The sequence below is a fragment of the Antennarius striatus genome, chromosome 23 (genome assembly GCF_040054535.1).
Source record: "Antennarius striatus isolate MH-2024 chromosome 23, ASM4005453v1, whole genome shotgun sequence".
In the NCBI taxonomy this organism is placed as follows: Eukaryota; Metazoa; Chordata; class Actinopteri; order Lophiiformes; family Antennariidae; genus Antennarius; species Antennarius striatus.
The window spans coordinates 2841037-2867922 of NC_090798.1; the positions used below are offsets into that span (position 1 = coordinate 2841037).

Sequence of the window (26886 nt, forward strand, 5' to 3'; positions counted from 1 at the left end):
GCTTTTAAGTGGAAGATTAAAACTACGACTAAATGCCAGAAAAATTCTTGTCTTGTTCTTGATACTTTTCCCCTTGGATGTTTTTGTGGCGTTGCGCTGCTCAACAGCACCCCCTCTCTCATGTTGACCATGCTGCTTTTTTCCCGCCATGCTACGTTTTCCCGCCATTGTCATTAAACTTTGTGATTGCTGTCAATCTCGCGATAGGAACTACAAGATGACGTCATCCTTGTGTTGCGGTAAATTATTTTTTTACTGTTAACTGAATGATTATCCGCTATACATGATTATATATATAATATATATATAAATTATATATATAATAAATATATAATTTATATACATATAACATATATATATATACACAGTTGGCAATATATATACAGAAAGGCAAAAATGTTATTCACAGATATATATTAAAACAAAATATTTATTTCACCATTAAAAACATTTCCAGGATATCTACATTAAGCCAAACCGATTTCATCTGACTGGGAATGTTATTTCTCAAAAGCATACATCCCTTTCATGATTATTTGAGCCGAAAGCATTTTAATTCAATTGAACACCTGTATCAGAAAGTAAAGCTTTTATCCTGTATTCCTTTCCACTTACAGTAGTGTTGTCAAAGCTGGTGTTTTTATTTCCAGTTGCTCCCCCCCAACCCCCAAACACCAACTTTCACCACAAATGTTCCTTGTAAAAACAAAATATGCACATGTCAAACACAGGGGTTACGTAGCGGGCGTTAACAGCAGGAGAGAACAGAAAAACAAGAAAACACACTTTTTCTTTGTTGAATTTTAGCACCTGTTTACACCTGAATGTTCAAATCCTTTGCATCGTTGACATTTAACATTTGACTGGAGGCAGAGATTACATGTCACCTCGCCGAAATTGACAGTAAACATTTATGCACTCGTACGATTTGAAACAACAGTTAAGACTGTTTGTGCTTTGTCAAATTGTTGCTCATTTGTACGTTAAACCTTGGAAGCAGCCGCTTCTGCATTTTACTGAAGAACAACTCATCGTAACCCCATTCCAAAATTTCATTCATATCTGTCAATTCTCCATGTAACAGTAAAGGGAAGCGCATAAACACACAAAATGGAATTTTTGTAAATGAACTGAATCAATCTGCAAGTTCATGATTTAATTTTTTTGACATTTTAAAACAACTTAAAAACACCATAAATCAATACAAAATGTTTTTTTTTATCAAGTCCTTATCTGAAATTCACAATAAATGATCAAGAGGGAAGTGTAGAGGCACAAGTTTTTAGTTTGTTCTGTATTTTTCTTTGAAATTGTTTTTAATCATCCATGGCTTTTTTTCTGAGCCGTCATTCTCACGCATCATCAGCTTTTCATTCCAGTGGACTAATCTGCGCCGGGATCCAAGGTGTCGCCGATTTGAGAAAAGAACGTTGTAGTGACTTTATCTTTTCCTCTGACTGTCTTGTCTTCTTCAAGTTCATATGATAAAACGAAAACTATGTGCCGAAACCTGAGCCTAGCTGTGATTCATTCATTCACATTTCACATCTTGTTCTTTTGTCCTCTACGCTCTGCGCTACTCAGAGGCTAAAGGTCAGCTCCTCCGTGCCCCTATGTTACCGTGGTGGAGTTCTGCCCTCGGATGGCGCACCATGCCATGAACACGTCTCTGTGGAGGAAGAGAGGAAAGGAAGACATCATTCTCAACTTCATTGAGTCCCCAGATATCCTATGATTGCACGACATTGATGTGGTTGCGTTTAATCTTGTTTATTTTTGCGCAAGATGTTCAAAAAGGAACTCCTAGGATCTGTGATCAGAAAAAAGTTTTCCCAGAATCCTTGATATCAGTCGCTGCTGGTTTTGGTACACACCTGCAGTGCGTGGCGACGCACTCGTTACTGCAGTATTCCCTGTCCCAGTCTTTACTCTCCACAGCCGGGTTGGTGCAGCCGGCGCGGACGCAAATGTTGCGGCTGGCGGCAGTCGTCGCACACGGTACTGAGGCGACATTCACCTCCACCTCCATCTGAGAGACGGAACGAGAGGATTATATTGAATTTTATTTGCTTCAAATAAGTCAAAACAAGCGGCGAGTTTTAAGTCTAAGTAACCTGAGCTTACCCCTTCCTCGACGTTGGTCACTTCCTGTCCACGGGTCACCACATTGGCCGATCGGCCCACCTCAACAGTCAGACCGGAGGACGCCGACGAAGGAGTTTCCCCACCTGACGCCACGATGATCGGCGCGCTTGCATCCACCTGCCGTGACGCCTGGACAACCTTGATCTGTAGAGGGGGCGGAGCTGTGGCGGCCCCTCGTGGTTTGGCCTGCAGGGGTGGGGGGGCCTGGGCGTGCACCATCTGTTGCAGCCGAGGCGGAGGAGGGGTGCTCTGCATCTGCTGCAGCGGAGGCGGCTGACGCGGCGACGAGGCGGCAGTCGCGGTGACCGACACGCCGCCGGAGGGAAGCAGCGTCTGCTTGATGATGATCTTTGTCACGTTGGGGGGGTTCGGAGGAGTGGCTACGGGTGGAGGTTGAGGTTTGATGGCGCCGGTGCGGGAGCGCGTGGTGACCTGAGGCAGGTCCAGAATGATATTAGAGGTACAGATGTTGGTGATGGTGTTCTCCTCCGGGTTGTATTGCTGTGACCTGGTGGGGCGGGGGGCTACGGGGGTCACAGGTATGGCTGTCACAGCAGGAGCCGGGGCTGGAGGGGGAGGTGGGGGCGATGGGGCCGTGTCCATGACTTCAATGGGCGGCTGAAGGGAGGTCTGGAGATGGAGACAAGGAGAACATTTTACAAATCAGGCAGTGGGTCATCTTTGACTTAACGATCAAAACTTAATTTTACTATAAGAATGAAATTACTTGCCTAAAACCCCACTTGAATTTTGTATTATGGGGTGTCTGTGTAGCCTTTTGGTCATATACCATCTATGTATGTACGAGGCTTAGAGGGTAAGCTAGCTGAGGCTGACCACGCCCCTTTTCAGAAGTGGGTGTGGCTTGGCTTTTGGCCTTAAATGGTTATGAAGCTTCACGGGAAATATTTACCGATATGTGGAGCAAAGCAACAGAGAAAGAGGAGAGTTTTTTCTGGGGCAAGTTGTGTAAACTTTACCATTTCCATTCAGTCATAACAACCAATTACAATACTTACGATAAAACATACAATTTACAAACTCCTAAGAGACGTTCGTGCTTCACGTCGTGTCTCAAATATCACAAAATGGAAGATCTGCAATTCATGTCTCTCACCTGAGAAATCTTGCCAGCTCTGTATTCTGCCAAAGCCTTTAAATAATCTTTCTTCGCTGCTTCGTTTTTCCTTTTGTAAACCTGAAAGAAAAAAAAGTGTGAACTTAGCTCTGAGATGTGAACTGCATTTAAATCTGCTCACATGATATTGTACATATATCTGTAAGTTTATGATTTGATCCAATGTAACGCTCCTGAAGGATTTCGCACACAAAAACATCGGCATTTTATTCATTGTACTTTCTTTTAGCTGAACTTATGAACCGTTAAAATACTTCAATATAAGCTGCAAATATTGTCAAGAAGATTCCAGGTTTTCCATAACTTCAGGAATCCCTGCATTTTCCTCTCACCTGTTTCTGCTCCTCCCCCAGGCTGTCCCACATGGAGGCTACTATCTTTGAAACTTCTCCAAATGTCGCGTTCGGGTTTTGTCCCTTAATAGCTGCCTGCGTGTCCTTGAAGAATAAAGCGTAGGCTGACACGGGTTTCTGAGGCTCGTTGGGGTCTTTCTTCTTCTTCCCCTTCTTTCCTCCTCCTGCTCCTCCTTTCCGTCCAACAGCCGGAGAAATGCTGGAAGCGGGGGCAGACAGCGGGGACTGAGACAGGGATGGGTCGAGAGACATTATTCCAGGAGAGGGCGCCATGGAGACAGGAGATTCCACCAGGACGCTCTGATTGGACACAGGATAACAACAAGAATAAATAGCAATTTCAAAGGCCTTCCTTTCATCCTGTGTACGTGAGAAGGAACATGACAACTTCCTGGAAATGATCTTTAAAGCGTGTGCTTTTTTCTGGTAATGTTGGAGCAAAGTTTTTTTTAAATTCTATCATTTTGTTTAATTAACAAGTGTTTTGATGATCATGCGAAGCAACAAAGGAAAAACACACAAAACAAGGGCAAAATTGGGAAATGGTGAAGACAGCCAGTAAGATCTGAAACTAATAGGTGTAGCTTTATGGATTTCAGCATACTTGGACTCAAATCTAAAAGTGTATTTGTTTTGCGCGATCAGGTTTTGCTAGCTACTGAGAAAACAGTATTTTAAGACATTGTGTAGTTTGATTGTCTGAACCCAAGTTCAAAAGACTTTAAGCAACAAGTACATGAAATGTAAAGAGAGAGAGCATCACTCTGCCTCTAGACTCACCCTCCTGAAGTCATCCATGTCGTCATCCTGCAGCGAGCTGGTGGGCGACGCCGTGGCCGACAGAGGATGGTCTGGCGACTGTGGGCGTTGAAGTAAGTTCCCGCCTCCCAAACCAAGCCCTAGTTGAGCGCTGAGCTCTGACTGGTCAATCGTAGTCAGCTGGTTGGACCCAAGAAGACTCTGGCTCATGTCCCCCAGCGGGACATCGATGGTCACTGGTGAGGAGCTGCTGAACTGCGAGCCAATGGGGTGACCGAGATCCTGGGGGGTGGAGAGAAGACGGGAGTGAACGACGCCAGCGTTTGACACGTTCATAACTCGACACATTTCAGACTCCTCACCATTCCCAGAGACGACCCCAACAAAGCACTTCCACCTGACTGGTTGATGACTCCCAGACTTAGGTGCTCCAATCCCTGGGAGGGGGCATTAACAAAAGTCGAAGCAAATGAAGGGTCGTCCCCTTCGACGACTGCGTTCCCAGGAACCACCACGCTGTCGGAGGGGCCGGTGTCTGACAGCTCCCCAAAATGGGACACCACATCGGACACAGTGAGGGCCGAGTCTGGATCCAAAGAGATGGGAGGTATCTCGAATTCTTCATCGCCAAGGCTGGGGGTGTGGAACGTCTGGAGGAAGAATGGCATCAGGAGAGGGTGGAAGCAAAAGCAAAGAGAAGATCAAGGATGTCAGAGGATCTGAAGGAAAACATGAAATATTTCCAAATATCTCAGAATCACTGACAGATCACTGAATCAGCAGTGGAATGTAGTTCTGAATTAAGGGGCCAGAGCAACACTTTAGATCAGCTGGTTAGCAGCGATCTTTGGATCGTTCACTCTTTTCTGCTTCACTTTTGTAGCTGATAATGCTAATGCTAAGCTAACCTTTTACAAAAAGCAAGCTTGACATGAAACACTGGGGGAAAAAAAATTGTTTCATTCCATCAGGATCCTGACAGGGAAATACAGACTTCACAAAAAAAAAAAAACCATAGCAATGAAAATACAACAAAGAGACAGCTGCATTTTAAAATGTGAGAGTTCAAGTTTATAAATTTGTTAGAAACTCTTTTTAAAACAGATTAGGAAACAGTTGCAATAGAATCTCCATCCACACAAGGATTTGTGCATGCTCTCTTTGATCATCAGATTGTTGTTGACTGCTTGAGAAGATCTCTATTTCTCTCTTGAAAAGAAATGATTTTAATTTGTCTTTACTGTTTACTTCAAATATAAAAATGGCTGAGCAACTGGGCAAATTCTTTGCACATCACATAGAAATTAAATTGAGGAAGCAAAACTACTGTATTATTAAAATATTATGTTGTAACAATAGAAATTTCGATTTTGATGACTAGGTTCATTTGAATTTCTTTGCTTGGGTTGCACCCATATTTACAAGAGCAAGATAACATGAACCCCACCTCCCACATGCGGACCTACATGAAGGGATGGATTATAAAAACATCTGTCTACAGGAGGAGGCTTCTCATTAACAAACAAAGAGCTGTCATGGAATATATTCAGTGTCACAAAATTCAAAATATAATGGCCTACCTCTGAGGAGGTGAGGAAGGGATGGCCAGACCCAGAAATGGTCAGGTAGTTGTCATTACCTCCAGGGAACTGAAACAGTAAGGATGATGAATTACAGGAAGCCATTAATAGAGATATAGGAAGCCTAGAAATACAAGTAATTCATCATTTGTGTGATTGAGATGTCTGCCTTAATCCACGAGATTGGGTCACCTTGTTGTCGGAGTCAAATCCATTGAAAGCCTGCGGATCCAAGAACTCTGGATCACCGTCGTGTTGCCCGGTCCCATCGGTTAAATCCGAATAAAAATTCAGGTCCATCTTTTCAGCTGGGCCTCGCTATGAGGCCCCCTCAACAGCCCAAGACGTTACGCAATATAGCGAATTTTCCTGTCTTTTAACATGTGCTTGAAATTAGTGGTGGAAGTCGTTCCAGAAAGCTAACGATGGTCGAGGATTGCTGAAACGCTCTTTCTTTTGTATCCGACGCTTGACAGGTTTGCCACAGATGTTTGGGGCTAGTTCACACCACACCGAAGCATGAGCACGCCAGTAATCGTCCCAAAATAACCCGTCTCCTGACTGGCTAGCTACCGCGGTAACGTGGCTGGAACCGGTCTTTATAGCTGAGTCGACCTACCACGGTTTAGCTTTAGCTGGCTTTGACGCAAAGCCGCAAGCACTCTCCACTTCACGGCCAGCCTGGCGCCTGTTTGTCTGTCGGACCCCGAACGAAACATTCAGTCAATAGCCGCAGCTTCAAGATATTTTTCACGCACTAGTGATGTTGTTAAAGAAGACTACGACAAGTGTCATTTTCAAGGTGTCAGATAGGGAAGGAAGGCTAACCGAATCCCCCCCTTTTTTTTTTCTTCGTGCTGGCCCGGGCCAGGCAGCTCAATGGATCCAGAGCCACAGATCGTGCGTGACATAAACGGAAGTGATTAAACCAAATAAGGACAACACCGGAAGCCCGAGGAGACGTTTCAGAATAAAACCAGTTAGTTAACACAGAAACACAAAAATAGAAGAACAATGAGATGGGGGAAAATAATAATATAATTGCGGTAGTTGGCTGCGTTCTCCACCCTTAGCAATAAAAATAATTATCAATAATTGTATTATCACTATAATTATTACCTCCCAATATTAGTTTTAGGATTAAGGACTAATTTTGCATATCAACGATATGCAAAATGCACGTTCACCGATGCATAACAAGAAGTTGTATTGGTCCACACAACGCCGATGTATTGGTAGTTAAAAATGTACACATTAGTTCATTAGAGACATTTTTTAATATACTGTAGTTTATAATACTGTCATGTATGAATTGGTCCAATAGTTCTAGAATAAAAGAATACTGTACATGTAACATTTATATGAAATTATATGTACAATTATATTTTACTGGAAAATTGAAGAACCATTTTTCTTCCAATTTCATTATACCTGTACAGTAAAATCCTTGTCGTACTACTGTTTAATGCTGTCACTGATTATATTGCCGCTGACACTGTATATGCACTTAGAATTACACCCCTGAGAAATTGTGTTCAGTCTCAAAATCTAAGAAGCCAATGTGACGCACACTCCAACGACGTTTTTTATTTTAAATGTCCTTCTTTTCTATCGGCTAAACACAGATTCGGTTAATGAGAGTAACCTGTCCATTTCTTTGATATTATTCCAACACAAGTGTCAGTTAAGCTTTGTGCGTGTGTGTGTGTGTTTGTGTGTGTTTGTGTGTGTGTGTGTGTGTGTGTGTGTGTGTGTGTGTGTGTGTGTGTGTGTGTATTTTAGAGGCTTGTGTCGTATCATTTCTAATTTTCAGTGCATCTTACAAACAGCTTTATGTTGTTAATCAGATTGTTTTTTTAAAAAAATATTTCAAGGAATATAATTCTATTTACTGTGTTTAAGCTTTTTTTGTCATTTCATTTTTTTTCTTGACGCTCAGTCTCGCTCATAAGAGGATCATGTCGGGTAATTTCTCAAGAAAACATTAAAGGCAACACGATGCGGTTTACAATGTAACATATACATACAAGACTGTATGTAATTTCAGAATTGTAAATTCTGATGGTTTTCAAGAGCGGTTACTAACAATTAAACAAGCGACTGAAGCCAGCCATAAGGGAAATAAATAAATTGCAGTTAAATGTTTTGAGGAGGGGGGGGATTAGTCACTGGACAGCCGGGTATCCGCTCGTCACCAGGCCATCATTGTGTTTATGTCAAATAAACATCGTGTTTTGTAATTGATCATCACGTGAGGACAAAGGTGATTTTTTTTTATTAGGTCAAAAGTTTCGAATACTATCTACTCTTACCTCCATGTTCACCCCCGAAATCTGTTTAATGTTTTGTTTTTATCCTACTTTTGCTGGTGAACTTCGCCCAGAACTGATTTCCTCATACATGACAGGACACTGGCTTCCGGATTGTACGTACAAATGGACGTGACGTCATCACGCAGAAGCGGAAGCTTACCATTTCAAAATAAAAGACGGGTAATTAAGTATTCATGTGATATTTTTTCACTTTCCAAAAACAAGTTATCTAAGCACCACAGTACCAATATCTGCAATAAAGACACAAACAATTATGATAAAACAAAAACAAAAAACCTCACAAAAACTGTCATTTTTACTTCAAAATTGCTTTATTCCCATATTTTTTCGAGCAAAGTTTTTATGATTCATTTTTATATTAATGTAATTAAAAAAAGATAAACTTGGGATATTTTTAGTCTTTATGTACAGCAGTAAAACAATGTTTCCGAAATAACAATGAACGTAAAAGAATCCCTGCACAATAACACTGTAGAAATAAAACTGAGCCAATGTGTAGGATTGGAATCAAATGTGTCTATCTTACATCTCCATCCATTCACAACAAGCGCACCAGCTCTCAGTCACACAAGCATTCAAACAAAGCAGGAGATGTCCACAGGTTCAGTGTAGGTGCTGAGGTTCAGAGATTTGGGACACAAGCACACGCTACGCAGCACAATATTCTCATTAGGAGGAATCGAATGCACAATATACTGTGTCATCTATACAACTCACACACAAATCTTTTCAAGTGACATTTTAACAGCATGCAGGGCAGTGGTGCGCTCCACAATAATCTAATGGGTCAATAATACTTGTTTTCACACATGGTTCCCCGGCATCATCTCTAACATACCAACGTGATGACTCACGCAGTCTGACGTGGGCCCAAGTAATGGCACAACTCAGAAGACATCTGATAGCTTTCTTGTCAATAATTTAACTTTGGTTTTTTCTGGGATGGTGGCTGACATCACAAATCCATTAATGAGGTGCAAACAAATACCCCCCCCCCGATTTAAGACACCCAGTTATTCCCATTAAATGTAGCAGCAGAGCGCACTGGTGGTGCTTCTGTTTTGTTTTGTTTTTTTGCAGATACAGTATAGTTGTAAAAATGCCATTTGTTTTCACTAGAGTCATGGAGTAGCAGGCATTTGGAGGTCCTTTTCTGATAAAAACAAAACAATACAACAAAGTCAAAAACAAAATAGAAAAAAACAAGAAACGGCTAAACAATTCAATAAAAATTTCACTTAACTTAATCAAAAAATTTACTTTTAATAGAAGTTCGCTTTGCTCTGAATAAAGTTCGAGCTAATCAATTTAATTTTATGTATCATACTTTTGTTTTTTACATTACTTTGGAAATCAAATTTATGATCGGAATCATGTAAAAAATTAAGAGTAGCAGGAGTAAATCAAATTCTGAGTGTTTTTTTCTTTACATTCTTTTTTGTTTTACTTGGCCAAAAATGTGCCTCAATATGAGCTCAGACAAACAGAAAGGAAAACAAGTCATTTATTCGACTTTGAGCTTCACTGTGGATAAAATGTTCTGAAATAAGAAACCTATTCAGGATATGTAAATGAAGCTGACAATTATTTTTCCCTTCATTGCAGTATATTTGTTTTCCTCAAATGAAGCATTGAGGTTTAAAATTCAAAAAAAAAAAAAGAGGAAAGACATTCAGTCAACTCTACATCTGCCTCCAAAATAAGTTCAGTACAAAAATCAACCCTGAGTCTCATCCGTGGAACAACTTCACAACCTCTCACTCTGGATTTTGTCTCATTCGATGGTCTGCCGTCTAAACACCCAACGAAACACTGGTCCTTGTCTCATCAAACCAATCCTCCTTTAGGTGGACGGCTCTCTCTCTCTCTCACATACATACACACACACACACACACACACACTCGCATGCATGCACACACAGACACACACACGGAATTGTGTTAGTAGTTGTGTGGCTTGACATAAGTGGAATGGCAACCCCTGTTATGACAGAAAAATGTAAAGATGAGAGGACACGGGAGGAAAGGTGAGGTGGGAGTGACAACTGACGCCATAACCAATGACAGCCTCTTTTTTTTGGGGGGGGGGGGGGGGGGGGGCACATCCCCTAGAACTCACACCCCACCACCTCACCCAGGTTCGCTTCAGCATTTGTTTGTTTTTCTTATTTTTTGCTGGCTTTTGTTTGTCCAATCAGGAGTAGATGGTGATGACTTCACTTCCTCCCCCTCTGACCAATAGGACGCGCTCCAGCCCTTCAGTCAGAACCTCCAAGAATTCCATATCTGGAAATTAATTCAGGGATGATTCTGCATTTTTTTAAAAATTGTAGCAGATGATGTTGATGTCAGGATAAATGAATAAATGAAATGGGAAATTAGGTGAAAGTGTGCAACCCTCAGAGTTAAGGATACAGTTCTCATCTCCCTCTGGGTTCTTGGGGGGTCCTGGCATGTTGAGTAAGACCAGCCTGGCATCATGGGATTTGTTCACGATGACCTCGTTGAGCTTGATGGCAGTGTGCATCCGCCTGACGTTGGAGTGGTCCCTGAAGGACAACACGATCACACTTAGGCTCGATCCCGCTCTGTTATCAGCTAATTAACTCGTTTTCCTTTAAGCGCCTTAAAACACCCTTTAAATGACCTAGAATCACAGCGGGTGTGTTCTTCCCACTCACGGCCTGATGCTGAGCATATCTCTGAAGCCTTCGGGCGTGGAGCAGCCTGAATGTGTGGCTCTGTACTGCGACGTTTTCTCCTTGGTCCAGGTCATCTGAACTCGTCGGTGATGCTCCGAGCTTCCGCCGCCGCTGGCTGGCCTGTCCCGCTCTCCGCCGTCGGTGTCTTCGTCATCGTCGGACCCGATGCTCGTCAGACGCAGCATGGAGTTGCGGTCTTTCACCAGCTGGGCCTGATTTGGTAGAAAAGTGCACAAACATCTTCACCCCTAACGCACCTCAAATGACTGTTTATCCTGTCTAGGCCGCTGCTCCCCCCCGCCCCGATTTCCCCGACTCTTTACTCCCTTGGCTGTCTTCCTCCTTGTACCTGTCTGTCTTCGTTTCCCTTGGAGCTGTTTGACGTGTTGACTCCAAGACTCCTGAAGCTGAGGGAAAGATAAACCTACAGACAACACAAGGTCATCTGGCTTGCTAATAGAAAACTAAAGCTGCATCTACTCAGGGATAAGCGTTCGAGGCTACCTACGGGGACACATTAGAGCGTCATTTCCTCTTGATTGAATCCTTCAGATAAAGGCTCCTTTAAGAAATTAAACAAAAAATATCTGATAAATGTGACATCTGTTCTTAGCAACTCCTCAAAGGCTCAAATGCTGCTAGAAAAAGCGTTTCCTAGCAGAACTGTGATTTTTCCATTTTCCCTATATAAAAGACACAGATTTATAGATGTTTACAGATATAATAAAACACACATTCATGTAGACTTTTTGCCTTTGTCTGAAGGATTCAGGTGTTCTCATTTAAGGTCACTATGTCTACATGACATCACACAGCTGACGCTATACATTAGTGTATCCAGAAAACTTACATCATCAAAACTCCAACGCACTCGCTGAGGAGACAATATGAACTTTATTAAAAACGTAATTATAGTCAAAGTGGAGGTGCTGTTCCGTATTTTATTATCAAAAAGGACAAATTAAAAATGACTTTGTTATGTTTCGGCTTAATGCATCTTGATGTAATTATTACGTTTCAAGTTTCTTTTTGGTATCTAAATTCGTGTTGCGATCATGACAGAAAAATTATAATTTCAAAGCTAAATCATGGGATCTTTCAAGACGACACACTCTTCCCTAAGCTAAATCCTTCTTCTGCGAACCTGTCAGATGAGGACGTTCAAGTCTTATCTTGACTGACTTTTACTGCTGACCTGAATATAGATAAATCCTCTCATAAAGCTTTTATCTGATAAAAACTATCTCGTCATGCTAACCCTGACCCCGCCACTCTTTCCTCAGGTGCAGTTGCAGCTTACCTCTCTCTCCCGGTCTGATTTAGAGAGTCGCATCTGTCTGAGCATCTGAGACCTCTGCTCCATCATCAGGGTCCTTTCGTAGGTGTAGGCGCTGATGTCGCTGTCGTGCTGCAAAGACAAAACACTCGTATTCAGAAAGGAGGAAAAAAGTAATCAAAGACCGACAGCTCGACTTGACTCTGTTTGTCTTACAGCGTGCTTGTCTTAGAGCAGTGGGGTGACACATACTGGATTAGCGGGCTGTGGATCAGCATTAAATCTCATGTTCTGCACGATGAAAAAGACTGATATCGAAATGTGCAAAAAAACTGACTGATCAGTCTGGTTCAGAGGTTTAGGCATGGGAGTCGAAGAAACGAGTGTGTGGATTCTACTCTTATTACACTTCCTGCATGCATAGGACTAAATCTAGTGTTTCACTCAGTCTTCTGCATATTGCAAAGAGAAACCAAATTAAATCTTTTAAGTTCCCTGAGTACAAAACAAAAACAAAAAGTTTGTATTAGGAATATTTTAAAAATATTACACAATTAGAACACGTAAAAATGTCCTTGAAAACCCCCTCAGAGGAAAACCGTACCATTTCAACCACTTCCACCTCAGCCTCAATGCGCAGGTGATAGAGAAAGGTTGCCAGATCCTTCTTCATCTGGATGGAATTGTCCTCCATCTGGGCCACTGTGAAGATTCGCATCCCACACTTGCGCCAAACCTGAGAAGAAGATATTAAGTAACACAATCAGAGACACGGCAATGCAGGAAAGACAATAACTAAAAGAAGAAGAAGATGTTTCTACCTTGTGTTGCCTCAGCAGGAAGGGCAGCAGCATTAGCATACCCCCGTCATGGACGATCCACCAGACGTCGATGTAGCCTTCAGTGCAGGGTTCGTTGTTGCTGGGGAACAGAGAGATGTTTTTGGGCACCAGCAGGGCTAAGTGAGCTGCTGTGGTCACCCGCACTGTGTCTGGAAGAAAGAAAGGGGGCGCTGTTAACCTTCTAACAAGTAAAAACAAAGAGGACAACCTTCTGTATTATTTTCAACCTCAAACAATGAGATGGTACTGAATTATTCTCCACCCTCTGAGACTCACTGATGAAGGTCTTCCACGCTTGAGGGTCCTCGCTTTGCCTCCAGGCGTGAGGCCAACCCATCACCACAGTGTTGGGCTTCATTCCTCCCAGCCCACTGGACTGGATCATGTGACTAATACCTTCACGTGGTTTCTGCGCTACAATACACTGACAGAAGCCTTTCACACGTTCCTTATCCATCAGGATCTTCAGAGTCTGGTCAAATACACAGGGAAATGCTTGTTAAAGCTTTCATCCTAATATTTCTATGATCTCGTTTTTGGCCAGCTTGATGTTCTTTGGACTTTTTTCCAGTTTCCACAGAGACATTAAGAAGACAGAAGTTCCCACCTGCTCAGCAGCGAGGGCTTCTCCGTAGCTTTGCAGGTAGTTTCCGGATACGACGGTGCCGACGATCGTCAGGCCTTTCCCCGCCTTCAGCTGGCTGGCAAACGTCAGCAGGCGAGGAGATTTGACGTGGGCGTCCTCATCCAGCTTTAGCAACACCAAAACCTGAGGTCTGGAGACGAAAGAGCAAAGAGAGGCGTGTTTATGGATGTGGAGTAAGACGAAGAAAGAGCAACCAAAATCGAACTCTACCTCCAGTTTTTGGTGTGTGGTGGTCCCTCTTCCAACCTCAGGAGGGCATAACGGGCAGCGCTGAGGGAGAGGCCGCGGATCCCATCCCCCCACTCTTTCTCTGCTCTGATACACACATGATATATAGAATATATAACATGAACTGTGGAACTGCAAACCCAACAAACACTTAGTAAAACAGAGGCGGCACGACACACAGACGTTACACACAGAAACAAAGCTCCTGACCACGCTGTACAGGAACTCATGCAAAATCTTTTTTTATGGGGGGGGGGGGGTACATCTCCATGGCAACTTACCCGTGGTACTCAATGTATTTGTAGATCATTCCTGCGATCACCATGGCAACGATTGCATAGTACCAGGAGGATATGAACATCAGAGCCAGGCAGATTGTCATCCCCAAAAACGACAAGGACCTGGACACAGAGGTGCAGAACAATATGTTTATGAATGCATGTGTGTGTGTGTGTGTTTGCGTGTGTGTGTGTGTAAGTACCAGTGGTAGTAGGAGAAGCGTGGCCTCCAGTTGGGTGTCCTCAGGAGGGTCTGGAGTGCACAGGCCAGGTTTACAAACAGGTAACACATCAGGAAGAACCTATTTCAAGAAATAAAATAATTAAAGTGGATCCCCTGAGGGAGAAAGTTCCAGCGCGCACACGCACACGCACACGCACACACACACCCTACGTGTCTTACATGGTGAGGATCGGAGCCACCAGGTCGAGGGAGGCAATGAGAATCCCCAGCTCAGCTATCAGGGCCGTCAGCAACAGAGCCCAGGTGGGCTCCCCATTAGCCTTCCCATGGCCAAACACCTGGAACACACACACACACACACACACACACACACACACACACACACACACACACACACACACACACACACACACACACACACACACACACACACACACACACACACACACACACACACACACACACACACACACACACACACCAAATAAAGAATCTCTATACAGAATGCAAACACTATGTATGTCATCATACATTCTGACAGAGTACATCTGTTGCTTGCTGATCGACCAGTTTCAGATCCCTGTCATTGACATGAGAAACTGAACTCCTCTCACCCTGAGGAAGGGGATGATGTTGTCCTTGGCGATGGCCTGCAGCAGCCGTGGAGCTCCTGTCAGCGACTGGAGGCCTGCGCCACACGTTGAAAAGAAGGAACCAATCACGATGACCCAGGGAGAGGGCCAAGCCAGAGTCCCCACCACCAAGTTCCCTTTGACAGAGTCCCCAAACCTGTAGGAGACAAACGCCATCAATAAGACTCTCATGTGTGGCTTAAACTTGAGTTTAACACAAAGGTGGATGAACTGACTTGTCTCTGAGGACGACCCCGTCGATGCAGGCGCCAAACAAAACAACATTGCTCAGGTCTGGGAGGACAGCACTAAGGAGAAACAAACCTTGGAGGCAACAATCACATCTCGTGTCTTTTAAGATGAAACATTACAGAGCACTAAAACTAAAACGCGCTAAAACCAGGAAATATAAAGTAAAACCCAACTTCAAATGCATAGTTGATCATGTAAGGATACAGACGATGGACGTGGTGAGGATGGCAAAAATGGTTCCTATGGGGATGGAGCGCTGGGCGTCTTTCAGATCCCCCGACCGGTTTGAACCGGCCATGATTCCTGAGGAAAGGAAGCAAATCATTAAAATGATTATGGGTAAAGTGATGATTTTCTTTGCCGAATTAACTTTTCTAATAAAATTAAGCATAAACATGGTTAATGGTTCATTTTAAATGTTTAATAATACCTCTTGGTGTTAATTCAAAAGCTTTGTGAGTGTATTTTACGTAATCTGATAGTCGCGCTCACCTGTGACAGAGGGGAAGAAGATGCCCACCAGCAGCGTGAAGGAGGTGGTGATGTCAGCAAACACGTAGGGGTGATGAGTGGAGGCTGGAGTCGCATCAGAAGAGGCAGCCAGGGAGACTTTCTCCACCACATCCCCTTTGGTGAGGTAGGAGCTCCACAGGTTCTCTGCAGAGAACAGATTCAACGTGTTCCTGGAGTTATATGGCTGTCTTCTGTCCAGCTGTGTTGATCATCGAAATAACGCTTCACATCACACACATCTACCTGAAATTACTCCACTGGCCAAACCGGGGATCCCTTCAATCTCTGAGAAGTTATTGGAGATGAAATATTTGTCACAGGAGGCGTTGAGTTCAGTGCCGCTGCAAAAATGCTCCCAAATGCTTGTTGTCTTGTCCACCAGAGCAGGAGTAGCGCTGGGGTCAAAGGTCGGGCCTACCGTGCTGTTTTCTAAGGGGAGGCGTACAGTTTGAGATAAAAGCTGTAACTGAGAACGCCTGCGAGAGAACGACGTGCTCCTACCGTTAATGAATGTGAAGTTGGAGTCGGCGCTCTCCGTAGGTTCCGTGTTCGGCAGGAGGATGGTTTTCGCACAGTGGTCGTCGTCGACTTCGTGGCCGCTGATGGTTCTGTTCCCCAGCAGGCATACCCTGTGTACGAAACCGTCCATCAATCAGACACGGATCAAACGCTCGGTGAATTTTGGGAAAATGTATCAATCGACACTTACGGGAAATTTGGTGGTTTGAAGGCGGAGACCAGCGCGCCGATGTAGATGGAGATGATGGAAACGATGACGCAGGCCAAGAAGATGGAGGCCAGCTTGTTGACGTACCTCACGCCCACGAAGACCAGCAAGGACATCAGGAGGAGACAGATGGAGCCGTAAACTCGCATGTTGTTCAACATGGCCGCCCCTTCACCTTCAGGCTCCTTGGACTCAAAAATGGCCGCCTTAGGTGCCATGTACATCTGGAGAGGGGGGCAAAATTACGACACAATAAATAAATACTTAAATACAAAAATGAAACTTTTATTTCTACAACAATATTAGCCCACCAGAAGGATCTCGATGGCTCCCAGGATGTACAGGGCTCCAGCGAAGGTGGTGCCCAAGTAGAAACAAAGGCCCACTGCCCCCCCAAACTCCGGACCCAGAGAGCGGCTGATCATGAAGTAGGCACCTCCCGCTGGAGGAGGATGAGGAGGAGAGGGAATGGGGATGAGTGGGGCAGCAGAGGAGTAAGAAAAAGGGGAAAAGTGAAGAGATGGGAAATGATGGGGAAAACAGACAGACAGATGTTGAACAACAGATGGGACATAAAAAGAAAAGAGAGAAAAGGAGGGAGAGAGAGAGAGAAGGATGAACGTTAGTAACATCATGATTTCAGGTTGTAAAGAGAAAGAGAAGACGACAGATGATGAGATAAGTCATCGTATGCTTGAGGAGATAAGCATAATGTTTTACATGACGCACTGGAACAAGAAGACAGAGCAGATATTCGGTTAAATCGTATCTGCAAATGACTCACAACTGTTTATTTTGGCCTCACTTGAAGCACAGAATCCAGACTGCTGCGGTGTTTACCTTATTGTGGGTTTCTTTTAAAACTAAAATATTGCATTTTTAAGATACTGTCTTTATTTATGCAGCTAACTAGCTAGCTATGTGGAAACAACGTTCCTCATGCAGGTGTAATCTAAGTGAGTTTAAACAGTGAGTATGAGTCGCTGATACAATTTGAACCAGTTTTTAAACAGAACACACACACACACACAAGGGGAATCGCACTGGAAGGAAAAACTACGTCAGTGGCGACTGGGATTTAGAATTCAGTACATGGCTGGACATTCAGCAAGCTCAACATAATAATGTGTGATGTCGATTTTAAATGAATGCATGTAAGGTAAAGGAAAAGTGATGATTTGAAAATAAAAAATTCAGCTGAGTCGTATTTGGAAAGCCAAACCAATCTGATTACTCCTTTACATTACATTTAGTTTGTTAGCTACCATCTGAATTGGGATGGTGAGAAAGCATGAGAGGCTTAAGCAGCGTGGAATGAAATGTGTGATGTCAAACAAGACGTGCTCGATTTATTCTCTCTGTCGTTTAGGGTTTTAATTCTTCAGTCGATTATCAAAATGTCGCATGCTGGTAGAAATGTCACACTACTTTCATTCGGGGGATTTGTCTAGAGACGTTCCAGTGAAAGGTAAAGTCAATGGCGGATAAATATCCTTGGGTCTTTTTTTTTTTTAGAGCGTTCAGACAGATGGGAGAGGCAGACAGAGGGAGGAGACAGGACAAACAGAAACAAAACTCATTAGAGAAACATTGTCAGCGCTGCTGAAGCTAGACGACAAAGGAGGATTCAGTGACTCGCTTCATATCAGCTCGTCTCCAGCTGCTGTTTTCTCTTTGGAAAAACCATATTAACAGGAAAATATTATACGAGTACATGAAGAAGAGCAGAATTTCAAGCCTGCTTAATGTTCCTCATTCTAAAGTTCCACCCAAGCAGCGCTGGTTAGAATCGCTGCACAAATTCCATCTGGTAACTTTAGGAGTTAAAATATCCTGAAGAACAATTAGAGAAATTACAGAGGAGCACAGCGAGGGTTTTATTCCCCTTCTAATATTGGACCTGTTCTAATGGGGTCTGTTGACAGCTCAGATACAGAATGGGGCCTAGGTTTTACAGAACCGTTATGTAAATGTGCTGAAGTCCTGCCAGGTCTTTAATAGGGGGGGTATGTCTTTGGAGGAATACCTGGCACAACTCCATTGGTGGCGATCGCACTCATGGATATCGCCGTCAGCATCGTCTACAGGGAGACAGAAAGGCAGATTTCAGCAAAAACCTTCAGGCCTCGCCTCACGCTCCCCCCCAGTCTGCCCCCCCCCACCCCACTCACACAGCAGCAGCAGATGAAGACGATGCAGAGGCCCTGTAGCACGCCGGCAGATCCCACCACCCAGGTCAACCGCAGGAACAGGATGACGCCGAAGATGTTCTGGAGGCAAGGCAGGTAAACGCCCATGAAGGTCCCCATCTGTGGCGACTGGAAGGAAGGAAGTTGAGCCGATCGTGAGCAAAGAAAGCAGCAAAGTCGGATTGTTTTCTTTTCGAAAACCTAGATTAACAATAAGACGATTGGCGCTACAGCGGTCTAAATACACCTGAATTATCAGCATCAGGTTTGAACACATCCTGCTTCCACTCTGGCGCGATAGAATCTCCATGTTTTGAAAAAAAAAATGCATCCAATACTTTCCCTTCTTTCCTATTTATCCACTACATTTCTCTTATTTTATATCCCCGTGCTGGGAATCACTCAGCTTCCTCCAGGAACCAGGTTTCTAATAATGTTTACACTACAAACACAGTGTGTTGAAAATAAATAGATAAAGTTGCTTCTGTTTCCTAACAGTCTGTTGGCTGATGCACCCAACGCTGCAAACATGAAGTCAGACCGTGGAGGAAACAGTAAATTACTCTGAACCAACTGTTTTAAATATAAGCCAGCTGGCTGCTCATTAACAAGGACTGCAGAAACTGTACTTAGTTTCAGATGCAGAGTCAAGAAGACAGTAAAGATGGAATTACAGTTCAGTGATCATTTGTTAAAATGAATGGATTGATCTCTAATAAAGATCAATTCCTTTATATATATATCTTTAGACAGAAAGTCAGTGGGAATTCTTTGTAAACCAGGAGTGCAGCTCTTGTGTGTTTGCTTCAGTGACGACACGCTAAAAACGCCCTCAAGGGTTTTTAAGGCATGAATACCTTGCTGGCTTTCTTCTTCTCCCCGATGATCTCAGCTTCCTCGTGCTCCTTGGCTCCCTGCGTCAGGTTGGTGTAGTTGGCCAGACGGCTGAGCAGAGAAGACACCTTTGGCCGAGTGTCCATTTCCTCCTGTGGTGCGAAAAATACAAAAAAGGGAAGCAGTGAAACAAGAGAATAGATGAGATGCACGAGAACAGAACGTGGACCAGAAAAAGAGCAAGAATGGACAACTTCTATTAAAAAAAAGGGGAGCTGGAACACAGTACTGTTATCCAGGGAACTTGAACATCTATTAATATCTAAACCCACCAGCCAAATGTTGGTTTATTCTTGGCTTCAAGAGACAAGATTACTGTCTAATAAACAAATTAAGTAGCCAATATTCTCATCATTAATGAAGACCAGGTGGTTTTGACTAGAACGTGGTCAGTTTGGCGTTTCCAACCTCAAATAAGGCCAAGTTTCGGTCGTAGAAGTCGTCATCGTCCACGCCGTGAGTGTTGTTGATGTAGACGCTTGAGATTTTAGAATTGCCATCACCTGGTATAAAAAACAGAGACAAGGATTAAAAGGAAGGAACAGGGTCTTCAAACGATACACGGGTTAAATTTTCACTTCATTAAACCTATTTTCATGAACAATCATTCTCTTGTTCTGAGTAAAAAACAGACAGATCAGCACAGGCAGAGGGGAAAACTGCTCATGTTGTTATTTTGTTCTCCTTCACATCAATAAACCCTAGATAAAAAATACTGGAAGAGCTAAAATTTAAGGGAAATATGATGAGGTTGGTGGGGTCGAGGCGTCAACGGTTCGACGCAATGATCGCCGTGTCGCTGGTTCAGTTCTGCTTCAGTCGGCACGGCGACCGGCATCGGCAACACCTGAGTCAGCAACAACGCTTTCCTTCCCGCTCCATCGAACTCACGCCAACGGTCACACGGCAGGCCACGTTTAACGCCATCACACATGACTTAAGACACACATCGGGGAAAGAACATTTGTTCAAATGGGTTTGCACAAATCTCCAATTCACCCAGAACGCTTTGCAAACATAGGACATGTTGCGAATTAATGATATATAACTATATCAACATACCCTGATTGGATTGTTTTAGTACCAGCTTTAGAAATATTACATGTTTTTACCTATTCTCTTGTTCTACAGAACTAGAATACTTTCAGGTTTTCAAGGGACATCTGAAAAAACCAGACGTCTGATCCAGTAGATAAAGAAACTGCTGTGGCAGAGAGAGAGAGAGACAGATATCTGACTGCTGTATAAATGTCTGTGATAATGATCTGAACCAGAATGTGACTGATCTCTGACAGAAGGAGGGGCGTCCCATTTCGTAGATAAACATTTCAACAATGAGTCCTTGTAAGGAGGGGCAAGTCAAACAGCCCTCAAAAAGGAGGGATAAGGTGAAACAAGAACAACGAGAGGACTCTACCCCCACCTCTCTCACAGCTGGTTCAATACTAGAAAAATCCAAAATCCATATAAAGTAAAAAAAAAAAAAAAGCATTTGGTCAGTGGGCGACAGCTTCCCATTCCGTCTGCGGTGCCTTGTTCGGCTAAAGATGGTGAGTGTGAAAGTGACTCCACCGCATTCTGTGGCTGAAGCCGGCTGGCGTGCCGGGAAAAGATTAACTAACAAGCATCTGCAACCAAACCTGGAAAGGAAAGAAATCAAACTATGGGCTAACTGCTCCTCAACATTTTATTTACCACATCGGAGTCATGAGTGCAGAAAAACATCTGTGCTGGGAATGTTGTTCGGACATGTTTAGGGCCTGACCTGTTTATCAGGACTGTCAGGAATAAGAAGGCTGACAACAACGTTTGAAAGCACACCGTCATCAACGGCGCCACCCTTCTGACCCAACCTGATCAACCGTGAAACACAATCGCAAAGACTCTTCAGCTGTTACTTCCTGGAGAGTTGATGAACTGTGGAGAACTTTGACAGAAGCCTGAAAGTACGGCTTCTAAAAAAAGTCAATCGGGCATTTTCCGCACACAGCGATCCAAGGTTACCTGTGAGTGATTAACGCAGAAAAATAACAGTCCTCTGTCAGTTCCTACACTGTCAGCTCACAGAGGAACACAGCTGTGTGTCTGCCTGAGAATTCCCCACGGAGACGTCGTCCACCTGAGAATAAAACATCTGAGCTCCGCCTCCTTCAGCATACGGTCGTGTGAGTGACCGCCGAAGGGGAAAGCTGCCGGCGTCAGGTGTGTACGGCATGTAGGAACGCTGTGTTCCCCGTCTGACTTGGTTGTACTGAAAATAATGGATCATAGACTACTTTTCCCCGTCTGTCTGGATCCTGACTCAGTCATTTTCAACCACTTTTCTGTTCCAGCTTAGGACATCCAGTCACATCTTCAGCCGTCTCCATCTCTGTCACACCGCCTAATCGGAACTCAATCGCATTAAAGAAGCTCAGTCGCTATTTATAGAAGTTTATTAAAACCGTGAGGCATCCTCTATGCAACCACCGTGAGTGGATAAACAGAGCTGATAGTTTCATCGACGTTCAATCACTGCAGCGATTCGTAAACACTCACAGATAAGTCGAAAGAAAAAAAAACTTTTTTCTCATCTCAATCTGGATTCCCAATGATTCCATGTCAAAGTGGACTCAATAAATGTTCGTCTGTACCTGTTTGTCCAAATAAAAAGGTCACTGCTGTCAGCATCATTAGTTAAAGGTCGGAATCACCGGATATTTTCAGAGTGTGGATTCCTGCAGGCAGCTGAAGAAGTGAAATCTACCCTGTGACCACAACACACTTGCTTTACTGTTTTTCGCTGAGGCTTACAGCTGGTTGAACAGTTGTTTCTTTCGCTCTGAACCGACCGAAATGACAAATCTCTCATCGAGGCGCCAACCTGACTGAGCCATAAAACACGACCAAGAAAATTCGAGGCACGCGTGAGGATGAGACAAATGTCTTTTTTTCCAGGGAATCTCATCATTCCTCTGAAATGCTGCAATCCTGAGTATCTTTCAGAAACGTGGTGCCTGTGTGTTCATGTGTGTGTTCAACATGGACATGCGAGTCAGTGACAACGCCGAGAGGCCAAATGTCTGAGTCTTTTCCCCTCGAGGGTTTCAGACTGTATTTCTTCTACATCAAAAGTATTCGACGTCTGATCTTGAGACAACATAACGACAAGAGAACCGATCTACAACACAATCTGTTGCTTTAGCCTCTGTTTGTTTATGCTAATTCACTCAGTTATCGCAGCGTCAAATTATCCACTATCAGCACTTGTTTGCAATATTATGGATGAACAGACGGCTGTAAATGAATGACTGAGAAACTGAATGATAATTTCTCCAAAATGTAATGAGTCTCAAGCAACTTCTGCTGTTGTAAGTGTCGCTTTTTCACTTCTAAGCAGATGTGTTGAGAACATCTGGATGGATACGTGTGTTTGAGAAAGATTAGTTTAACTGTGGAGGTGAAATTGCTCAATAAGGCGAGACATCACGTGTTTCTATCAAGAATTGCATCATTACATGGCAGAAGCTTTAACATATGGATTAAACGACGTTTGTCGTAATCCAAATAGGATGATACATCAGAGTGACGCCTTGGTATGCAGACTAGGCGTGATCTGCTTTATATTTCTTAACAGTCACACATCAATCAGTCTCCTGGTCGGCGTTATTCTTTCAATAATGGTACGTTTCAATCATGACTGTAAAACTAAAGTGAAGATGACTGATTTGTGTGGTCGTGTTCCGTCACCTTGCTCCAAACTGCTGTGGTCCGGCGTTTCGGTCCCTCCTCCCGGCGTGGCGCCTCCCGACACCTCGCTGAGCGGGTCGCTGCGGTTGACGCTCTCCTTGGAGCCGAAGCGCACGCGGGCGCCGGAACGGGAGCTGATGTCAGGCGACGTGTCCGACAGCCCCGGGAGGTCCTCTGCCTTGGTGGGTGTTACGGTGAAGCGTACCGATGCCATGACAACCCGCTTGGAGAAAGTAGAATGGGAGGGGAGGAGTGTTGAGTGAGATGGATTGTGGGAACTGGGGAACGGGGTTGGGGAGCAGACAAGGACGAGCTAGTGGGGCTGTTCTAGGCTATTTCCCAGGTGATGCTGAGGTGGCGGCGGTCGCTACAATTTGAATTTTTGCTGCTGCGTTTCTCCATTGAAACTGAGGGTTTGGCTCCCACCACTCATGTGAAACAAAATCCAAAACAGGCTTTTTTTGTGTGTGTTTGAAAGGGTTTTGAGAAAAAAAAAAAGCCTTAAAAATACAACAGAGTTCTAAAATTACAAAAGATTTTATTAATTACTTAAAAGCTGGGATCCACTTCCTGTGCAGTCTGTGATTTCTTTTTTCACTTTAAACTGCACTGAAATAGTTTCTACAATTTGTTTACTCTGTCTTGTTATCTAACGACGGCGGCTCAGGAAACAATCTCCTGAACTATTTTCTGCTGTTTCCCAACTAAAATCTGTCAGGCATGCACTTCAGAGACAAATATCTGTCTACTGATTGTAGAGTGCGCAGGGGATGCCATGTGGGGGTTGTAGGTGAAGTGGGGGAGAGGATAGGAGAGAAATAAGATAAAGGGAAAAAAAGCTTAATTCAGTCTGTTCATCAGAAAGTAGCTTAAATACACATAAAAAGGAACACAGTTTCTATTAAACATGCAATTAAATATTAGTGCTATCAACTGCTTCTGGTGAATTTTAATACTTAAACACTTTTGATGACTTAAGTATGATATAAAATAAATCATGAATGGCATAAAAGCAAGTGGTTTAAGCGTGTCAGTTTTGTTCCTTTCAGTCCCCTTACAAACCTCAAGTCACCAAATGCAAGCTTCAACATGCCTGCAGCAAACAAAAGAGCGAAAAACGTCTTTAAAAACTGACTACACTGAATATGATACACGAGAGTTCCGTAAGTTTGTTCGAAAAATTAGTTCTTTTCTTTGTGTATTCAATATGGATGTACTGCGTGGTGAATAAAACCACACTACAGTGACTTTGGTGGCATTTTCAACACGGATGTCGTGTTTCAGAAACACCTCTCTGGATGAAGGAGCTGTAAAACAGTAACCACCATGAACCACAAGTTCAAGTCAATTGTAACATTTCCTTCATGGCTGAGAGAAAAAGTGACACAACAGGTGGCTACGGCAGAGATGTTATTCCGCTCAGTTTATAATTTAATTATTAAAGGAGAGCGGTTCCAACCGGTTGTGCCTGTATCTGCTGGCTGCTTTCTCCTACTCTGCATGCAGAGGCACAGAGCATTCCCCTGTTTTATAATGCTGCCGGTCTCACCAGCACAGTCTCTCCACACTGACGGATGGAAAGGGTGGAGACAGATTACTTATTTGTCAAATTAAACAGGAAGCTTTTCTCCCTCAGTTTCACTAAGTTCCAAATCAGCAAGGATGCCGAGGACCCATCGCTTCCTGCTGTGTATGAATAGCTCGAGAAAACCCTGCTTGTTATAAATCTAGAAAAACGCAATCACACCAACAGACAGTTACAAATCTGCAGTATAACATGTCTTCAGATGGAGCAGAAACATCAGAGAAAAGACTTAAATCCAGCATTTCACCACATGTCTCAGTTCTACAACCAAGAGGCATTACTCCTTTCTTATGTGCAAATGAAATGTGTTTTGGTACACTGGATTCTTACCCACAACAGAGATATTGCAAAATTATCTTTTGTGATATTGAATAAAGGGTGTTTCCACTGTCTGTCCGCACTTGATTCAAGCAGTAAAGCTGCAGACTTTGGTCTCCTTTCAGGCAGTGCAGCTTTAGTGTTTGCTATTTTTAGGCTGCTCTTATAGAGACGTATTCTGATATGTAACATATCACAAATTTACAACTGATAAGGCCTTTTGTTTCATTGTAGAGTGTTGATAGAGCAAATATTAAATAATACTCTTCTCAAATGCTAAATCAACAGCGTGGTACGCAACTGGTCCACATATTGCTTTATTTTCTTCTTACAGGCTGTATTAATGGTTCTGAAATCTGGGAAGTTTTAACATCAGAAAAAGGCTGGAACGTTCCAGATTCTACCGTGATTTAACATTAAAATCTGAATATTCCTCCCTTTAATTAAAAATACAACAGGTTAGAATAAATAAGTACTGTATACTGTTAAAATAAGGGAGGTGATGTCGCACGGCTGGCTTACCTAGATTTTCTCCCACGCTCAGGTTTCTGCACGTGTAATTAATGGGATCCCCGAGATAACACGTAGGAAATAATGGTTTGATCAATCGGTATAAACATCGACTGATTATTTCCAATCAGCAACTTATTAAAGCTGCCTGTGTTTATGTGATGCTCGCTGCTAACCACCGCTCAGTTGCCATTCTAAGCCAATTAACATAGCTATAATAATTCTGGCTTGAACCGGCTTAACATCTCCCGATATTAGCACACAGTCAGAGCTGGCGACATATTAAAATTATGAACATATGTTGTTGTGGTTTACCCTTACACGGCCGTGACGAGAGGAATGCGGCATTTGTCTGAGGACATTGGTTTTGGGTTCAGTTCAATTCAGTTCAAAACGGGCTAAAATCAGAAAAGCTTCCGGCAGATTGGAGCTAAATTGGCGGAGTAATTACCATGTTATTGACGATGACGTGGTTTCATTTTAAGATAAATTGACAAGAGCTCAATGAAAAGCAGTGTGCCAAGCACCGAGGCATCACTTGGGAGGCAGGTACTGTACCCGGACTGTATCAGTGGAGGTGGTCGCTGCCCCTTCGCTACAGTCGGCGCAGCTAGCCGATGCTAACGTTCACCGGAGGCTAGCCATGCTGCTGATTAGTCCGCGGATCTATTTCAGTGACTGCGACAAATGTCCACTTAAACTTAAAAAAAAACAACCACATATTATTTACGTAAAGCGTCTACCTGACTCCGGTTTCCCTTGAAAAACGCTTCCGCAGTATGGCTGTTTTCGGTTAATGTTACATCTGGAACATTTGGCTCCTCTCCCAGGCTCTCTCGGCACTTTTCTGTTCAGCCGACCCAACAAAACACGCAAAGGCGTCTGGTTGGTCTTTCTCTTGCCGTCGAACCAACGTCTTGCGCATGCGCGTTAACTCCAGGAGTAAAGAGATTGGGACTTGTAGTCTAAAAAGATTTGAATTGCCTCTCTTCTCATAGAACCCGTTAACAAATAGAACTCGTTTGATAGATTCGAAATGTAGATTAACATGAAGTTAAAGGGAGTTTATAAAA

At 43.4% G+C, this 26886-nt stretch overlaps 2 protein-coding genes across 6 annotated transcripts; both read right to left on the bottom strand.

Annotated features, from left to right (window-relative positions):
• Positions 1 to 412: 412 nt before the first annotated feature.
• On the bottom strand, positions 413 to 8382 carry tox4b (TOX high mobility group box family member 4 b). Of its 2 annotated transcripts, none has more exons than XM_068307669.1 (9): positions 6168 to 8382; positions 5976 to 6044; positions 4758 to 5045; positions 4417 to 4677; positions 3616 to 3936; positions 3263 to 3343; positions 2125 to 2775; positions 1875 to 2029; positions 413 to 1669 (listed from the first exon to the last, which is right to left on the bottom strand). In XM_068307669.1, exons 1-9 carry the CDS (start codon positions 6273 to 6275, stop codon positions 1612 to 1614), a joined length of 1992 nt encoding a protein of 663 aa, XP_068163770.1. In that variant the 5' UTR covers positions 6276 to 8382; the 3' UTR covers positions 413 to 1611. The 2 variants fall into 2 exon arrangements, with proteins under 2 accessions (XP_068163770.1, XP_068163771.1); XM_068307670.1 differs by having other exon boundaries at positions 8288 to 8370.
• Positions 8383 to 10392: 2010 nt separating this feature from the next.
• Positions 10393 to 26676, bottom strand: LOC137590203 (solute carrier family 12 member 6-like). 4 transcript variants are annotated; one of them, XM_068307660.1, is made up of 28 exons: positions 26557 to 26676; positions 23401 to 23623; positions 20080 to 20174; positions 19635 to 19763; positions 18760 to 18906; positions 18615 to 18669; positions 16900 to 17030; positions 16571 to 16812; positions 16363 to 16490; positions 16105 to 16290; positions 15841 to 16005; positions 15553 to 15651; positions 15333 to 15390; positions 15079 to 15253; positions 14684 to 14802; positions 14484 to 14582; positions 14284 to 14403; positions 13985 to 14089; positions 13736 to 13904; positions 13405 to 13600; positions 13108 to 13277; positions 12891 to 13022; positions 12311 to 12418; positions 11861 to 11884; positions 11360 to 11434; positions 10990 to 11222; positions 10724 to 10857; positions 10393 to 10594 (listed from the first exon to the last, which is right to left on the bottom strand). In XM_068307660.1, exons 2-28 carry the CDS (start codon positions 23612 to 23614, stop codon positions 10503 to 10505), a joined length of 3600 nt encoding a protein of 1199 aa, XP_068163761.1. In that variant the 5' UTR covers positions 23615 to 23623; positions 26557 to 26676; the 3' UTR covers positions 10393 to 10502. The 4 variants fall into 4 exon arrangements, with proteins under 4 accessions (XP_068163761.1, XP_068163762.1, XP_068163763.1 ...); XM_068307661.1 differs by lacking the exon at positions 26557 to 26676 and adding an exon at positions 25826 to 25842; XM_068307662.1 differs by lacking the exons at positions 11360 to 11434; positions 26557 to 26676.
• Positions 26677 to 26886: the final 210 nt, after the last annotated feature.

Excerpts from the sequence above, each read along its gene's own strand:
- tox4b (XM_068307669.1), bottom strand. The coding sequence starts at position 6,275 with ATGGACCTGAATTTTTATTCGGATTTAACCGATGGGACCGGGCAACAC. Across the intron at positions 4,678-4,757 it reads TGGGGTCGTCTCTGGGAATG|GATCTCGGTCACCCCATTGG; the intron begins GTGAGGAGTCTG and ends TCCACCCCCCAG. Across the intron at positions 3,344-3,615 it reads TGGGGGAGGAGCAGAAACAG|GTTTACAAAAGGAAAAACGA; the intron begins GTGAGAGGAAAA and ends TTTTTCTTTCAG.
- LOC137590203 (XM_068307660.1), bottom strand. The coding sequence starts at position 23,614 with ATGGCATCGGTACGCTTCACCGTAACACCCACCAAGGCAGAGGACCTC. Across the intron at positions 20,175-23,400 it reads CCACAGCAGTTTGGAGCAAG|GTGATGGCAATTCTAAAATC; the intron begins GTGACGGAACAC and ends TTTTTATACCAG. Across the intron at positions 10,858-10,989 it reads GATATGCTCAGCATCAGGCC|GGACCACTCCAACGTCAGGC; the intron begins GTGAGTGGGAAG and ends GTTGTCCTTCAG.